Raw genomic sequence first — 18925 nt, 5'->3', positions numbered from 1 at the left:
CGGCTTACTGTGAGCAAGTAGTCTCAAAACAACCAAACACAGAACATATTTCATTCATTCTGTAGAGATCGTATCAAGGAAACAAAAGTTTCTCCCTCCTAAAATTAAACAAAAGTCAACCCGAAGCAGCTTCTTCCCCACAACCACCAAAGCCAGAAAGAGATAAACAAACATTAATTTTGGGTTTCTTCCCTTCTCTGAGTGTCACAGGAATACAGAAACTCAAGGCAGAAACTGTAGGGATCTGCAATCATTCAGAGGCCACAAAGTTGTGGGATTTTGTGTGTGTAAAAAAACAACAACCAAAAAACCCTGTTCTTGCTTTCATTATGAAGGCAACCTTGATTAATAAAAGCGCTCCCCCACCCCCCACTCCAGGCAGATTCATCTGATAAAGTGGCAAGATTAGGTTCTCCCAGCTACTCCTGTTTAATGACTTCCCTTTACAAAAGCCAATTAATTCCCTTACTTGCTTCCCTGCACCATGAAAGATTAACTGCTCCAAGTCATGACTGCCAGAAAATACAGGCAGGCAGTTTCATTTGTACAAAAGACGAGCTACACCTAAGGCAGTGATTTTTCTAAGCATCTGCCTTCAAGGAATCAGTTCCACAGACGCTAATCTGCAGAGGAATTCCTTTGAGTTACTCTTCTCAGGTGGCCACCTCAGGTCACAGTAACCTGGATAGGTGCAGTGTTCGGAGTGCTGCATTGGGAGACCTGGGTTCAAATCCCAAGGGCCTGACAAGAACTCTCAGCCTAATCTACCTCACAGGGCTGTTGGGATGATGTTATGTACTGAGTTGCATAGAATCCAAAATGCAGCAGTCTGATTGGTCCTAGAACAATAGGACCCAGAATGCAGCAGTCTGAGTGGTTCACAGGAGCCACCCAATCCAGCTCCAGGTGGAAGTGAATCCACAACCTGATTGGCCTACAGGAGAATCCCGGAATTAGCCAATCACGTGGGGCCCATTGCATAAATAATGTATATAAAGGAGACATTCTGGGGGAACTTCCATTCCTCTTCACCACTATGAGCTGAATAAAGAGCATGAAATCCGCTCTCAACTCCGAGTATCTTTCGGATGATAAGGGAGGGGGAAGAATGTGCATGACAATGAGCTCTTTAGAGGTAGTTTAGAGTAACCTTGTAAATAAATAAAAACTAAATAAATAAAACAAAACAGGGGAAGGAAACCGCCACCTTGGGTTCCACAGTGGATGAAATAAATATTCACCTGGATACTGTGCACAATAAAATGAGGCTGTAGGATGCCTGACAGATACTCATCAGGCAAAGAGGACCATTGCCAATATTCTTAAAAGAGTTTTGTGGGAATTTGAAACATACCAAACAGATATATTATCTCAGCCTTCAGCAGCTTAGTATCCATGGGACTACAGCTTCCCTCAGACCAACAGACCCAGCCAGCAATTTGTGTGACCCAAATCCCTCTGCAATGTGCATTTCAATGTCAAGACATGTAGAGGTTCCTCAGCAGTGAAGCTGTATTGTAATTTCAATAATTTTAAGAGTTGGATTAGTCATTACAGTGTCACTTTTTTATGGTTTTAGAGTGAAGCATCTTCTTAAGTTTCCAGTTCATCAACAATAATCTTGGTCCTGCCTCCAGGCTTCCCAAAGGCACCTGGTTGGTCACTGTGAAGGCAGGTTACCAGACCGGACGGGCCTTTGGACTGTACTACAACCACTACCACAGGGAAGTCTAATTTAGGACACTGGAAACTGCCTTACGCTTAGTTTGGTCACTGGTCCATCTAGCTCAGCACTGCCTCTGAATATCAGATGCTGGAGAACATGGGCGGGAGAGAAGACTGATTGGGCTTTTACCCTCCTTGTGGACTTTCCATAGGCACCTGGTTGGCCACTGTGAGAAAAGGATGCCGAATTAGATGGACCACTGGCTTGATCCAGCATGGTTCTTCTTATCATCCTATTTACCATCTCCCATTCCATTTGGTGTGGAGGGTTAACATTGGCACATTTTAAAAAGAAAATACATAAAGAACCATGTGTTGGAAAGGAAATGAGGGAGTTGTTTTTGTTGTTGTTTACAGAATGTTGATTACACAAACAAGATTTATGGAGGGCTGGACCTTTACAGCTGAGATACTAAACATCTCTAAGAGACTAGCATCTCAGTGTCACAGACACTGAAAATCTGGTGATTGATACTTTAACTAAAAAAGCAAACTCAGCCAGTTCGTAACAAAGGTAGGCTGCCTAATATGAAGTCAGTCCATTGATCCACCTAACTCAGTTTTGTTGACACTGACTGGCAGCGGATTTCCACTGTTTCAGACAGAAGACATTCCCTGCCCTACCAGGAGATGCCAGGAATTGGACCAGGGACCTTCTACAGAGAAGGCAAATATTCCACCATTGAGCTCTGGCCCTTCTCCCAGCTGCTGCTTTAAGTGTCTCAGACCTGGCCTACAAAGTAGCAGAAATTAGGGGTGGAATTGTATCACAAGAGTCTGCAGTAGAAGATAGCGTCTGTACACTCCCAGTGTGGGGAGCAGCGAGGAATTGTCTACAAAAAAACCTAGCAACCTAAGGTTCTAGCCCAGCCTACTCCCTGCTGGGCTAGTTTTCTGTCATGTAAGGAGGTCTGCTTCTTACATGAGGGAGTATTCAAACACTGCACCCCTATGCCAGCAGTTTGAAGTGGTACAGTCCATTCTACTACCTTGAGAGGACTCTACCACCTCATTCTGCAGTATGTGTAGCTCCAGACTATATATGCACTCCTCCTGCTGTTAAAACCCTTACACTGGCTTCCCATCGCCTTCTGGATCTAATTTTAATCTCCTCGCCTTTAGCTTTACTATTAGATAGATAGATAGATAGACAGACAGACAGACAGCATTTATATACCACCTTTTCATAAAAGATCAGAGGTAGTGGACAGCAGCATTTGGGGGGGTTCAAAGCAATACAAGAGAGTCGTTAAAATGACTGGCTACTCAAGAAAAAAAATTAATAGGCCTGTTGGCATTAAAAAAAAAGTATTCAAGAGGCACTTGGAAATAAAAAGCAAGGCTGCCTCTGCTGCATCTCTGTTGGAAAAGTGTCGCACAGCAGAGGACCAGAGACACTAAATGCCCAGCTTACAATTAATGCCAGTCAGGACTCTGCAACTCAGGGGACAACAAACAGCTCTCCTCTGGATGATCACAGTGATGGGGCTGGGATGTAAGGGCTCAGGCGGTCCTTAAGCTATCCTGGTCACAAGTTGTTTAGAGGCCTCTGCAGCATTTCTCCAGCCTGTATATGGGTACTTATTTCCCCGCTCTTTGCTCCTCTGACTCTACCATCCTGAGCTGGCCAAACAAACCCCTACATCCTGAAATACTCTTCCCATTCCCACTTACTGCCCTTAGGCCTCAAACTCTTGTTGTTTCTGAAAGTGCATGCAAAACCACCTCTCTTCCTCAAAATGTTCCTCAAAACTCACCTTTGCTGCACACACACAAACACACACGTTATGCTTAATTGCAAATAATAACCTTGACACACATTCGCCTCGCCTGCCTCTCCACTTCCATCTCTTCCATTGTGCTCCCCATTGACAGTTCCACCACTGCAAAGCTCTGTGAGGCAAAGGAAGTGGCTGCAACTTGCTTTTGCTACGAAACTCTGCAAAGCTCATGGGTTACACACATGTGTGCATACCTGAACAAAGCAAACCAGTAAAGCCTCCTCTGAATTCCTGCATTTCAGGGGGTTGGACTAGACGAAGGTACCTCAGGGTACCTTCCAGTTCTTACAATTCTATGATTCCAGGAAATCAAGAGAGTTAAGTTCTCAAAAAGGATACTTTCCGTTACATGCAACACTTGGTGTCACGTCACCTATGTGAGTTTTGCGCATGGGGGAGGGGTGTCTTGAAAAAGGGATAATAGGCTGGAGTTTTAAAAGCCTGGTGATTTACCCAGGACAACATGGCTATGACTCAACAGCTTCTAGCTATGATGCCTATGTCCTGCCTCCATGGTTGGAGGCAGCAATGCTTCGGAATACCAGTTGCTGGAAGCGACAGGAGGTGAAAAAGCCCATGTGCTCAGATCCTGCTTGACAGTTTCCCACAGGCATCTGGCTGGCCACTGCGTGAACAGGATGCTGAACTAAATAGGCCACTGGTCTGATCCCCCAAGGTGTTTTTCTTATGTAGCCTACAAAGGGCTATGTTTCAGGGGAAGGAAAGGGAGATGGTCCCATGTTCAGCATCCTGATATATCCAGTTAAAATAACCCAGGTAGCAACATTAAAAAAGATCTCTGGCTACAATACAGTGGTACCTCGGGTTACAGATGCTTCAGGTTACAGACTCCACTAACCCAGAAATAGTACCTCGGGTTAAGAACTTTGCTTCAGGATGAGAACAGAAATTGTGCTCCAGCGGCGTGGCAGCAGCGGGAGGCCCCATTAGCTAAAGTGGTGCTTCAGGTTAAGAACAGTTTCAGGTTAAGAACGGACCTCTGGAACAAATTAAGTTCTTAACCTGAGGTACCACTGTATTGAAAAACGGCTGAGCCAATGAATTGCTTTGGATCTCTGTGTATTGTACGGTCAATACTATGGTGGTATATGTCTGTGTGTTAGTTACCAAAGCACTTCCCTTTGCAATCTTCACAATTCTAGGCCCATAAGAAACCCCACCACTACCTCCAGCTAAGCTATTCACTCCCTGGAAGCTGAACTTTCTGTATATGGTAAAGGGGTCAGGGCGGGGGGTGAGTGAGATAAAATATTTTCCCAATCAATCAATTACATTTTTAAAAGCTTCCACTCTGTTAGAAGCGGGGGGAAAGAAAATGAGCTGGTTTCAATTACGGGCTCGTTTGTGCCAGAATCCTTGCCAAAAGTTATAATTCAGTACATGAACATTAGCTTCTTACAGCCTCGCTGAGAACAAGGGTGCTTAATCGATGCCACCTAAATGATTCGGAGGAAAAAAGATGAGCCACGAACGAAGGAAGCCTCTTAAATCACGGCTCTCGGGTGGATTGCAGGCACCAGTTTTGCTGAATAATACACCATGCATTTAAAGTACTATAGTACCACTTTAGCAGTCATGTCTTCCCTCAAATAATTCTAGGAGCTGCAGTTTCTTAAAGGTGCTGAGCATTGTTTGAACTCTATTCCCCTTTAAGAACTCCCCTACAATTTCCAGTCTTCCCTGGGAAGAGGGATTGGTTGTTAATTTACTGGGAATTGCAACTCTGTGAAGGGAATAAGGGCCTCCTAACAACTCTCAGCCCCCTTAGCAAACTGCGGTTCCCAGAATGCATTGGAGGAAGCCATGCCTGTTAAAGCAGTATAACAAGTGTTTTAAATGTGTACAATGGATGCAGCCTAAGTATAGCTGAGTGCAGAAGGTCAGCCCCCCTGTTGTGAAAAGAAATCCACCTAAAGAGCCTGCAATATCCTGTCACTTTCTCCTAACGTCCCACTATACCAGGGGTTGTCAACCTGGTCCCTACCACCCACTAGTGGGCGTTTCAGGATTCTAGGTGGGCAGTAGGGGGTTCTACGGCACAAGTGGAATCCTCCTTCCATTGAGCACTGGTGGGCGGTAAGGAAATTTTACCATCAAGAGAGATGCATTATTGGGCGGTAGGTATAAAAAGCTTGACTATACACTCGGCCAGGGCAGGCTTGGTTCTTAATGCTTTTGGGTCCCAAGGTGCAGGGAAGAGATTTAGCTATTGTCTATCCCCCTCAAGGGGATATTGTCTATCCCCCCCCCCCCCAAGGGGACGCAGGTGGCGCTGTGGGTTAAACCACAGAGCCTAGGACTTGCCGATCAGAAGGTCGGCTGTTTGAATCCCCGTGACGGGGTGAGCTCCCGTTGCTCAGTCCCTGCTCCTGCCAACCTAGCAGTTCGAAAGCACCTCAAACTGCAAGTAGATAAATATGTACCACTCTGGCGGGAAGGTAAACGGCGTTTCCGTGCTCTGCTCTGGTTCACTAGAAGCGGCTTAGTCATGCTGGCCACATGACCCGGAAGCTGTACGCCGGCTCCCTCGGCCAATAGTGAGATGAGCACTGCAACCCCAGAGTCGGCCACGACTGGACCTAATGGTCAGGGGTCCCTTTACCTTTATCCCCTCCCCCAGATTCCTGACTGCCCCTTTTCTCTTCTATCATATGGAGAAGCACTGGAATATTGGAAGCTGACTTGTACGGAGTCAGACCATTGGTCCATCCAGCTCAGGACTGTCTACATTTTCTGGCAATCTCTCTCCAGGGTTCCAAGCAGGAGTGTTTCCCAGCCCTACCAGGAGATGCTAAAGATTGAACCTTGGACCTTCTGCATGCAAAGCTGATGTTCTACAACTGAGCTGCAGACCTTCCCTGGAAGCATTGCATTCCCAAGTCCAAAAGGCATTACATTTGCAAGCATTGATTCGGTTAGAGGGCTAAACCCGACCACCACAACACTGGGTGGCCTAACATCTGATAGCTTGCACCCCAAGAGGATATGATGCATATATGCTCTTCACGTGCTATGCCTTTCATAAAGGCAGACATTTATTACCTGGCTCTAAGAACACTGTTGCAGGAATTGAAGTCAGGCCAGCTTGTCTGCTTTAGGGGTTGAAGAAAGGACTTGAACTCTCTCCTCCCGCGTTCCTGCCACACACTTGATCAAATCTAATAGTCCTTTGGCTAATGTAAAACAAAGCAAACGGCTATTTACACGCACCCGCGAAACTGGATTTGCCCCTTCCAAACAAACGTTTGTAGTTTGCAGAGCAGAGGTGGGGAACCTGTGATTGTCCAGATGCCATCGGACTACATCTCCCATCATCCAATGCATGGCTAAACTATGGAACTCACTTCCGCAGAGGGCAGCAATGCCTTCCAACTTGGATGCCTTAAAAAGGATTACTGATAGAACAAGGCTAGCAATGGCTACTAGACATGATGGCTATGCTTTGCCTCGGCAGGTGGAGGCTGCAGTGCTTCTGAATGCCACTTGCTGGAAACCAGAGGAAGAGAGAGTGCTAATGTGCTCCCGCAAGCATCTGACTGGTCACTGTGAGGACAGGGTACTGGACCAGACAGGCCACTGGCCTCTTCCTCATGGTCCATGTTGGCTGGGGTGATGAGCTGGAGTCTTAACCTGTAGGGCCACAGACTGCCCACTTGCATTATAGAGAAGGGGATATTCAACCTGCAGGATGCATCGCACTCATGGCAATTCCTTTTCTTTTCCCCTTGCAGAGGAGCCATTAAGCTGGGAAGTCCACCATCGCCAACAGGCTGTTCTGTGTCTACCCAATTGCATCACTTCCTACCTAAGCAACTTGATTTAGTAATTCTTGCGGTGTCTGCAACAAGCAGAGGAAGAGTCTCAGACCAAAGAAACAAGAAACTGCAAGGAAGCCCAGTGGTAGAGCACCTGCTTTTGATGCAGAAGGTCCCTGGTTCAATCCCCACCATGTCCTGCAGAAACCCTGTAGAGTGGCTGCCTGCCAATGCAAGCAACACTGAGCTAGCCAGTGTAGCTGACTCTGTGTAAGGCAGCTGCCTGTGTTCATTCAAAGAACATCAAAATGTGAATTCATATGGGCCAGAAAGTGCTTGGCCTAAAGACTCTGGGTGGTCTATATCTGAAATTATTTGCTTGTGGTTGCGTGTTAGCAACTAAGGACATAAGAGCCTGCTGGATCAGGCCAGTGGATCATTGAGCCCAGTATCCTGTTCTCACAGTGGCCAACCAGATGGCCCAATGGGAAACCCACAAGCAGGACCAAAGGGCAAGAGAACTGACCCCACCACCCTGCTGAACTGGCATTCAGAAGCATCACTGCCTGCAGCCATAGCGGAAGAGCAGAGTCAAAACTCGGGTTTCAATCGTTTGGTCAAATTAAGCTGTTTTGTTTTCCTTCCTTAAACAGATGCAGGGCAAATATTTCACCCCACCTGTCTTATAGGATAAACCCCCGTTACTGTCCAGCAGGATCCTTCTTCAAGTCACCGAGCAGGAAGCTTTAGAAATGAGATAGAGATGAGATGCCCTCTTGGGGGATTTTGATCACAACAGCAGGCACACAAAGCTGTTATAAAGATTGGCTGCCCATCAGGACACAGGCAAGGCCTCCCTGGTCAATCCCAGTGCCCATCTGTCAGTGCTTAAGAGAAGCCAGCAGGTATTCAGCAAGACACCCCCCCTCCTGGAATTATGAAGCAGGTTTGAGATGCTTATGGGGAGGGAGGAGGGGAAATAAAACAAGATTCCCTTCCTCTCTAATGCAAGCCTTTATCTTCTTAACAGATGGGAAGCTAGCAGCACATATACAAAGGAAGCAAGCTGGTCTCAGTCTCTCTCCCCTCCGCTCCGCTCCTCAGTCTCAAACCACCTCCACCAAAACCAAGGGAGGGTGTGTCATGCATTTTCACATACAGAATTATCATGCCAAGGAAGCTAACTGGCAGAACTTACAAGCCGCATTCCCTATGCCAGGGATTGTTCTCTTGTGAGAGAGGGCCGCCAGAGAGGAGTGGCTCTCACATCCCTGAAGAGCAAGGAACAGGCAAAAGAAAACCCTGGGAATGAATTTCTGGAAGAGGAGGACAGGTGAGAGGGTTCTCTCCCCATCTCCCATGTGCAGTGGAAAGAAAGACCAGTTTAACATGCACCATGCGGTTGTGCAGAGTGGGAGGAAGGTGATGGGGTGTCAATGAGACAGGCCTTGCCACATGCATCGCTGGGCATGGAAGAGAGACACAGGATAGCAGTTAATTGCAAGGTAAAAGCTAGGAAGACAGGGAACTGCCTTATGAGTCAGACCACTGGGTTCATTTAGCACAGGGCTGTCTACGGGGACTGGCAGTGGCTCTCCACAATTTCAAACTGGGGCCTCTGCCAGTCCTACCTAGAGGTTCAGGGGACTGAACCCCAGACCTTCTGCATGCCTTACCACTGAACCACAGTTCTTCCTAACAATCTAAGGTTCTAGTCCTCATTGTCCTGAATAAAAAGTTGACTGAAATGGGAAGCTGCTTTCGATCACTGGCCTATCCAGCTCAGTACTCTCTCAGTGACTCTCCAGGGCAGAGGCCTGTCCCAGCCCTACCTGGAGATGCCACTCTGAGACCCTCTAAAAGCAAAGCAGGCGAAGCAGCAATGAGCCATGTCCTGTCCCACAAATGGGTGTTAGAAGCCTTCCTAGCCACATAACAGAGGGTAAATTAACTCTGCGGTTCAGAAGGTGGGTGGGTGGGAGAAAAGAATGGAGGTCCTCACCTGTAAGCCGCCACCGCTCGGTTCTGCAGGTATTTCTGAGCCGTCATGACCCCCACAAAGAGGAAGTTCTTGGCAGGCAGGATCTCGCCTTGGTGCTCGGCAGGGTCCTGATGCCACAGCAAGGCCCCCCGGGAGTCTCGGTGCAGCAGCCCCCCACTGGCCTTTGTCCGGCACCCTTCCAGGCTAGCCTTCCGCCGGTGCTGTCCTGCTCTCTTCAGCTCCGAGGCTCGAGGGAGGATGAGCCGGGAAGCCAGGATGAAGCCCAGCACCAGACCGAGCAACACGCTGAGCCAGGAGCGGCGGCTTCTGCCAGCCATTCCCCACCCCCTGCCTCAGCACACCAGGGCCCCCCAAAACAGACACACACACCCCTCAATTTCAGATCTCCAAAACAGGGCGCCTTCTCTTTCTGTCCCTTGACCACTAGAGCTTCCCCCAAAACAGGAAGCACCCCAAGAGTAGTGCGTGGAGGGGGGTAGGTCTGAGCTCTGGAATCCGAAAGGGGGGTTTCCTGTACCCCTCTCTGCCTTCTGAGGCCTCCCTCTTCCTGTCCTCCCCAGATATCCCAGTCCTCTGCCACCTACCTCAGTTCTGAGCTTTTCTGCACCCCTTCTTCCCAAACCCCACAAACTGAGCAGGATTCCGCCGCCCCACAACCTAACTGACCACTCCCCCTCCCCAAAGGAGACCTAAGCACTCTTCCCAACTCCAGCGCGTTTCCTCCCCCCACCGCGCCTTGCTTAATGGGCTGCCTGCAAAAAGAAAAAGGAAAAGCGCCGCCTTGCCCCCCCCCTTTCTTGCTTAGGACGCCCCCCCCTCAAAAAAGAGCAGCCCTCTCTTTATCTCTCTGCCGCCCCTTCTCTTTCCTGGCCGCCTCCTTCCCGCAACTCCAGCTGGGACACCCCCACCTCCTCGCTCCGGCCCAGGAGCGCCCCGCGCCCCCGGCCCTTCCTCCTCCTCCTCCTGCTCCTAGCCGGCCCGGCTGGGCTGCCCCGGCGGCGAAGGGAAGCTCAGCGTCTCCGAGAGCGCCGCGGCCATGGGGGAGCCTCCCGCTCCGCCTCCTCCGGCGGCGGCTGTGCTGCTGTGCCGGGGAAGCGCGCTTTGTTCGGACGCCTCCGCCTCCGCCTCCGCCGCTTCTTCCTCCTCTCCCTCCGCCTCCTTTGCGGCCGCTAGTGCTGCCGTGGCTCGCCGCCTGGACGCAGCCCGGGGCCGCCGCCTGCTCGCCGGGCGCCCGCGGGCTCCGCCTGGCCCTGCTGCCGCTGCTGCTGCTTCTTCCGCGGCTGCTGCTCCTCCTGCCGCCGCCGCCACCACCGCTCCTGCCCGGCCCGGGGATACTGCCCGCGCATCCCCACACAGCTCAATTCGCCATGGCGCGCCGGGGCGGGGGGAAAAGAGGGCGGAGCGGGGAGGCGGAGGCGAGCCAGCCCCTGGCCGCCACCTCTCCGCCTGCCAGCCAGACGGCCCGGCCGCCGTTCGGGGCGCACGGAGCCCGGGCGCAGCGCAGCGCGTCCCGGACGCAACCCTCGGCCTCTCCCGCTCGCTCGCTCTTCGCCAGCGGCGGGCTCCGAGGAGAAAGGGGGGTCTCTCCCGCACTTGGCAGGCCGAGGGAGGAGGGAGGCTGCTGGCAGGGAAGCTGGGAGGCCCCGGAGAGGGAAGGCCGGCGGGGAGGAAGGAAAGGGGAAATGGGAAGCGGGAGGGAGGCTCGAAATCGAGATTTTTTGAATGACGACTCGCCTCGCCCGGCCAGAGGCCCAGCCTGGCAAATAAGAACGCGCGCAAGTTACTAGCCCCTAAGAACAAAACTTCTGCTGCGTAAAGGTGGTTGTTGTGATTTTTATTATATATTTTGTGGTTTTATATTTTGATTTTGTACTGTGAACCGCCCTGAGACCTCCGGGTGTAGGGCAGTATAGAAATTCAATAAATAATAATAAATAATACAGGGTGGGTCCTTTAAAAGAGGCCCCGTGGATGCAGAGTACACATGTTCCACTGGGCATCTTTTAAAAGACTCACCCTGTATTTATAAAGTGAGCTTGCTGCATCAGGCGATGGCCCACCTAGTCCAGCATCATGGTGGCTGACCAGGTTGCAGGCAGGCCCCGGGCACAAGAGCACACTGGCATTCAGAAGCATTACTGCCTTCCGCTGTGGAGGCAGAACAGTAGTCGCCATAACCTAGTAGCCATTTGTAGCCATTCTTCGCGGAAGTTCCCAATCCTCTTTTAAAGCAATCCAAATTTGTGGCCGTCTCCAGCCCCGCCCTTGCCAGTTTGGGGCCACCTTTCCAGCTGTTTTGGACATCATCTGATGGGAACTGTCATCCTAAAGAGCTGGAGAGGGAGCCCCAGAAATATTCACCCAAAGATTCCCTGCCAGATTCTTCTTGGAAGTGATTATCCCTTGCTGTGAGTAAAAGTGAGGAAGCCAGAACCAGTCCTGCATTCTAGCTCCTGATGGCCCCCACATCTGGTGCATATACAGAGATAGACTGCATGGAGGTTCTTTTCACCTGACCTTAAGTGTGGCGAATAGCCAGAGACTTACCTGGTCCTTTTTCAGATGCGAGGAGCTAACTGGTTCGAAATGCCATTGATTTCAGTGGGCTGTATTTCTAAGTTAATCAGTGATCCAATGTATGCTTGGGGCCCCATCTGCGCTATACCTTTAAAGCGCTATCATACCACTTTTAATAGTCATGGCTTCCCCCAAGAATCCTCCCCATTCCATGTACAACAGCCAATGAGACTGGCTATTGAATCTCACTTCAATGCTGGCAACAAGATGGAACCCTCCGCTGCACCTGAGGGTAGCGAACCTAGGAGGCACAGGGCTCTGTCAACTCCTTGCCACCTCTCAGCATCTGCTGTCAGAGGCAGCTGCCTCACTGTGCCTTAAGATGGGGCTGGTACGTTCTGTGTCTGCGGGCCCACCCAAAAGAGGGGCAGTTGGCTTCAGACTTTGTAGATTAATGAGCCTCAAAGTGGCCCCAAAATGAGCAGGTCTTCTCAGGGCTGTCTTTTGTATCCTGGTTCCAATACCTGAGGACATAATACATATGCATGGCAATTTAAAGCAGGGGCCTGAAGGCCAAATGCATGCCATGCACAGCCTCTCCCTAGGCTAAATCCCTTCATCAGACCTGCTTCACATCAGCTAGGCCAGGGGTGTCCAACTTCCAAGAGACTGCTTGGGACTGATCTTCTAAGAGATCTACTTCCACTCTAAATAAACTGCCAGTGATCTACCCATTGGATTGCCCCTGGAAGATTGCTCTGAAGGGAATGTGGCCCACCTCTAATTTAAGGGTTGCATGTAATTAAGGGAAGACTGGTACACTGGCTGCAAGCATTTCAATGGGAAAAGTTATGTGGAGGCCACAATTCTAAGATAAGAGTCCAGGCACTGCATGCCAAATATCCCAGATTCACCACTATCTCCCATTAAAAGGATCTGAGAGATCAAAACTGGGAATTCCATTGAGACCTTGTAGAGCTGCTGCTAATTGGAGTAAAACAGTTCTGAGCTCTAGATGGATGACTCAGGATAAAGCAGCTGCATACTGTATGCTCGTATAAACACTGCAGATGATACAGGCGGCCTCTTTATTACTTTATTACTCAACTCATATATTTTCCACTTGGAGATTGGAACTCCAGAACAAAATGTACGACCATAAGGCAGCAGCTTTCACGAATGCTCTGAGGTGGCCAATTTTATTTCTCCCACTCCTTGAATCGACTTGTGTGTGAGCCCAACCTGAACCCAAGGCATTGAAACGCAGCCAGTGGTCTGTTTGAGTATTTTATCAGTGGAGTACTCTTACCTGAAGTTTACAATGTGGAGGAATGATAATGTTCTTATGTTCCTGGTCAGCAACCAATGGTCAATGTGGGTCAAAAGAAGGGCATAGGGTACAGCAGCCCGAGCCTCTGATAGGCCTCCCTTCCCCTCACAAAGCTGTCTTGGATTACAGCAGGGTTAGGCTTCCAGATATTTCTGAATGACAACTACCATCAGCCCCAGCAATCATGGCAAATGGACTGTCAACATTGAAGCTTATTCAAGATAGATGGATAGTAGAGCGTTCTGATTGGCTAAGCGGCTACCTAGACCAGAGGTCAGCAAACTTTTTCAGCAGAGGGCCAGATCCGGCCCCCGGGCCTTAGTTTGCCTACCCATGATCTAGACCAGTAGTTCCCAACCTTGGGTCCCCAGATTTTTTTGGCCTACAACTCCCATGATCCCTAGCTCACAGGACCAGTGGTCAGGGATGATGGGAGTTGTAGGCCAAAAACATCTGGGGACCCAAGGTTGAGAAAGGCTGACCTAGACAATAAAGAAGAAAACATGTGGAGTTGCTAAGAGCTCTGCTGGATTAGGCCAAAGGCCCATCTAGTTTATCTTGTCCAACTCCCACAAGAGGTGGTGAGGGCCACCAACCCAGATGACTTCAAAAGAAAATTGCTTACATTCAAGGAGAATGCATGTTGATGGCTACTTGCCATGATGACACTGTTCTATAACTACTGCTGAAGGCAGTATGCTTCTGAAGACCAGTTGGTGGTACTCAGAAGCAGGAAAGAAGGAGAAGACAACGAAAAAGAAAACAATGGTCAGGTGGCCTGTGTTGAATGTTGCTCAATCCACTCCCCAGGCATTTCTAACCTTTCTAACCTGGGCAATTTCAAGGCCTCTGCTCACCTCCCTTCCTACAGTTCTTCATTTCATTTTCAAATTAGACTTGGCCCAGAACAGCTCTTCAAATGCTCCCCCCCCCCTGTAGTTCTGTAGTTCTGAAATTCTTGTTGGTTTTTATGTTTCAGTATTGTTTTATGACCTGCATTGTGTTTCTTATTCTATCTCTGTACATCACTTGGGTATTTTCTGAATGTAGAGCGGTTTGTGAAACCCTGAAAGAAAGCTTAAAAAGTAATTGGAATAAAAGATGGCTAGAGGGCTGTCCGCTGTCAAGGAGGGCACCTTTCTTCCCTTGCCATCTTTCGATTGTTTAGCTCAAGGAAAATCACACAACCAGTGTACCCCAGCAAAGAGAAGATTGTTCAAAACAGTAGCCTGTCTTCCTGTCCTTCGAACAGATCCACAACTAACTCTCTCTCTCTCTCTCTCTCTCTCTCTCTCACACACACACACACACACACACACACACACACACGCACACCATTGTCATTCCAGCTTCATTTCCAAGTTGCTGTCTAGAGCAGCCTCTCTCTTGGAGACACACACGGGGGATGTGATGCAAAATCCACTGAAATCCAACTTTGTTATATAATGTGACTCAACTTCTACGTTCAAGCAAAGCAGTCTCAGTCTCCCACAGGGCTTTCCAATCTATGTTTATTTTTATTTCCCCCTTGCAACATGGTCAAAGAGTCTATTATTTCCTTGTTGTTATTAAAAATAGGAAAGAGGAGTGAGAGCTGCATCTAAATTTTGCAGTGTAGTTTGCTTCCAGGCAGTCCACTGCATTCTGCTGCCCCCTTCCCAGTAGTCTGTTCCCACCCCCTAACAGTCAGTCAGTTGTCTACTAAGTACTATATGTTCTGATCTCATTGGGTTATGGGGTTGGGGGACAGAGGGGTACCCCCCTTAAGTATTTTCCATTTAGAAATTTATTGTACTTCTGAAAAACTCAAGATCTCCCTGAGCCTACTGCTGTCTTCCTAGTCTGCATGGCTGATACAGTTTTGGCAGCATTAGGACCTTAGTTAACCCCTAAAATTCCCCTCTCAAAAAATTATTCATTGTACTTCTGCAAACCCCAAGGTTCCCATAGCCCTGCTGCTACCATTCTATTTTGCATGGGTCATACAGTTTTGCCTGGAAAAGAACTGGTACTTGGAGAACTAAAATCACTATTTAGTATAAATGATTTGCATTTTAGGAGAGGTCCCAAGCTAGAAAACAGGCGCAGAGCAATGGGCTTTGTGCTAAACTAGATGTGAGACCCCCCAGGAAATTTAGGAACAGAATTTCCCACATTAAAAAAAAAAAAAGATTAAAGCAGCTACAAGAGTGAGGTGCACAAGAGGGGTCTGATGTTCAGGGGTGAAGGTGTTTAACCCTTTTCTCCTGCACTGTTTCCCCCGAATGAATGGCACCCCCATGAAGGTGCCATATTGATGAATGGGTGGACAGATTGGAGAACAAAACTCTGTCACTAAACAGATGCAAAGGAAGAGCCACAGAGCCCCTCTGCCCACCCACAGGGAATTACAGCCAGCAGTGGCTTCTAGTTCAATACTGGAAATTCAGGCTGCGGTGCTTGAATGCAACACTCACCTGGTCACCAAATATAGCCAACTCACTCTGTTGCCTTAGGCAGGTTGTTATCTCTCAGCCTCAATTCCACCCCACCTTACAGAGTTGTTGTAAGGACTAAGATACTACACAGGAAGCACTTGGAACACTCAAAGCTATATTATAATATCATATCATATCATACTTTTTTTTTTTTAGTAGTAGTGTTTTAATGTTCAGGCAACTGTCTTTCTGCCGAAGGAAACCAACAGAGTGCTGTTATAAAAGAGAGCTCAAATCCTCCCTGAAAAAACCCTCACAAGGCCAAAATGGCAAAACATCTCTTTAAAATAGGCATTGGGCTAAGATGCAACTTTTCCATGAGGACGTGTGGCACAAGACGTGCCCTAAAATAGTATGGCAAAGACTTACAAAACCTTCCTAAAATGAATGCTGAGTGATGGGGCAGCTTCCTTCGTCTAATTGGTTGGTAGGCTGGTAGGTAGAGATTTTATAATGGCACGGACAGCAGTGTCCAGGTCATATTGAGTCAGACACCAGATTATGTTCCAAACAACAGTCTCTTAAGGCCTATATTTTTTTCCCGAGTTGGTAAACCTATGTCTAGGCTGAGCTTCAGACAGAGGGTGGGGCAGAGGATAGATGGAGACAGAGGATAGATGGAGCAGTCGTGTCTCCACTCTGTATTACTTTCACATATGTTCATTTGTAAGTCCATCCATCAAAAATACATATATTGGGACTTCTAGTTTAGATAAATGGCGAGCAAGCAGCAACAGTTATTCATGGCGTCATTGACATAGAGAAATCGGAGGCAAGTTTTTCTTCCTCTTGTGTCCTCAACATGTGGTCATTCAATGAGGCTGAACGATGGAAGATTCAGGACAGGACTTTGAGCAGCACATCAATAAACCATCATAAAACCAGAGGAGACAGTGGTGGCCACCAACTTGGATGGCTTTAAAGAGGAACAGGTAAATGGAGGAGAAGACTATTGGTGGCCATGACAGCTGTGTACTACTTCCAGTATTGGAGGAGATATATCTCTGAATACAAGTTTCTGAGAACTGCAAGTGGAGAGAGCACTTCTGTACTCAAGTCCTGCTTGCAGGCTTCCTACAGGCCTCTGGTTGGCCACTGTGAGAACGGCATGTTGAACTAGATGGGCCATTGGCCTGTTCCAGCAGCCAGGCTCTTCTTTATGTTCACTTCCACACCAGTCTGCTGGCTTTTTTTTGACCACAGAACATTTTTCATTCCTGGCACGTGTACAGTCGTACCTCAGGTTACATACGCTTCAGGTTACAGACTCCGCTAACCCAGAAATAGTGCTTCAGGTTAAGAACTTTGCTTCAGGATGAGAACAGAAATCGTGCTCCGGTGGCGTGGCAGCAGCAGGAGGCCTTATTAGCTAAAGTGGTGCTTCAGGTTAAGAACAGTTTCAGGTTAAGAACGGACCTCCGGAACGAATTAAGTACTTAACCTGAGGTACCACTGTACTCACTTACTGTATGCTACACAAACCATGTTGCAGTTGGTTCTATCGTTGATCTTTACGGTCAACTTTTTGAAACAAAATTTCCCCCATTATTTTTGTACAATTTTTTTTTCACACAAAAAATGCATTTTGGGGACACCTCCTCTAAAATATGCATTTTGTACACTTTCCCCCTAAAAATACACATTTTACCTAAAATAATGCAGTTTGGGTACATTTATTGGGTTGAGAATTGAATCAGGAAAAACTGAAGAATTATTGCATTCCAATCTGTGTGTTAGTCTGGGGAGTGTGGATCAGGTTGGTTTGCTTAAAAAATGTGGATGAAACAAAATATTCAGTCATCTCAATTTGCCTGATTGAATGCTCCCTCCATACAAAAACATTCCCCCCTGCAAGAAAAACAGCACATCAGGAAGCAAGCTAGGATTAGAATTTCTACTCCCTGACAGGCTAGATTTCTGTTTGCAGAGAGTTTATTATACGGAGGAGCATTCCCCACCTACAGTCCGAAGTGGTACAGCCTCCGGGCTGGCCCTCTCTGTGAATATGAGGCCAAAGTTTCCATTCAAGCATCACACTTTTCCCTGCCAGCTACAAGGTCCCGTTTGTTCCTGAGTCTCAGAAAGAGAACAGCCAACCAATTCTTTTTTAAAAATGCTTTTTTAAATTAACGAAAATGAAAGCCGTCGCCCAGAAATGAAGCTAGGCTTGCATGGTGCAAGTCAGACAGCTAGGTTTGCAGAAAAGGTTGGCGAGTATTTTAAAAACAGAGAAACTTGAGCAACATTTTAACAGTGAGAAGGACGCTGCCAGCCTCCCATGACAGTGCTCTCCTCTCCCTCTTTTGCAGGTACGACTATTCTGTGCAGAAACCACGTCCAAATTTTTGCTGGACCAGGACAGCTTCCTGTTTGCTGTTCCTGAGGGATGTGATGGACTACAATTAAGGAGACAGGAACACAGGCTGCCTTATATTGAGTCAGACCCATTGCTCAGTCTCACTCGGTGTTGTCAACACTGACCACCAACAGCTCTCCAGGATTTTAGACACCAGGAGGCTTTCCCAGCCCTACCTGGGGATTGGACCTGGGACATTTAATTGGTATCTTGACTTGCTCACAGTCTGGCCAGCCAGATCACTGCCTTTATAACCCCAAAGTCCAGGAACTTCAGTGGAAATAGCTTAGAGATCCTCCAACTGGTGGGAAAGAACTGAAAACAATGGGTAGAAGCTAAATCCAAATGAACCTAAAGGTTAGCAATGAACTGAAGAAGTCAATATGCTGTAGCAAACCCTCAGCCAACAGATGCAGCCAGGGCTTTAGACTGCCAGGAACACCCTTGTATTGCCACGAGGGGCAGATAAGGTTGTAGCAAACGGGAAAAGAACAGGAACACTTTTATTATTATTATTATTTTCCAGCCTCCTGAGTCAAAGAGCTCCGAGCAAGTTTTCCTCTCTCCTCACAAGCTGCGAGAGTGATGTGGCAAGTGCATCTGCGTATATAAAAGGCAGTATAATTCAAACCAGGGGCTAAATCAATATTAAAGAGAAGAAGAAGAAGGAAACCTCTCCTGATTCCAGGGAAAGATGACATATCCTAAAATCACAAGCATTTTCTGACAGGAAAAGCCAGGAGCCAGTGTGGTTTTTGATGCAACGAAGGAAGTGGCTGGGCATTGCCGCATGACCCGCTGGCTGCTTCCCGTAGGAAAAAAAACAACCCAGCTGTCAGAGCTGCCTTATTTTACTTGACAATGGTGGCAGCCGGAGGGGATGAAGAGAGGACAGGAAAGGGGTGAAGGAAAAGAAATGGGGCTTGCTGTACACGTGCCTACATTTCCCTAGGCAAACAAA

At 48.1% G+C, this 18925-nt stretch overlaps 1 protein-coding gene across 1 annotated transcript in view; it reads right to left on the bottom strand.

Annotated features, from left to right (window-relative positions):
* Positions 1-10392, bottom strand: part of CHSY1 (chondroitin sulfate synthase 1) — a 94786-nt gene extending 84394 nt beyond the window's left edge. The window contains exon 1 of the mRNA XM_083713132.1: positions 9285-10392. Coding sequence (XP_083569258.1) covers positions 9285-9601 — 317 coding nt within the window. The 5' untranslated portion in view covers positions 9602-10392. The remainder of the gene's footprint in view (positions 1-9284) is intronic.
* Between the last annotated feature and the right edge of the window lie 8533 nt (positions 10393-18925).

Source organism: Podarcis gaigeae (genome assembly GCF_964106915.1).
Source record: "Podarcis gaigeae genome assembly, chromosome: 14".
Lineage (NCBI taxonomy): Eukaryota > Metazoa > Chordata > Lepidosauria > Squamata > Lacertidae > Podarcis > Podarcis gaigeae.
The sequence above is the reverse complement of the archived record's forward strand: the minus strand, read 5'-3'. Positions and strand labels throughout refer to the sequence as shown.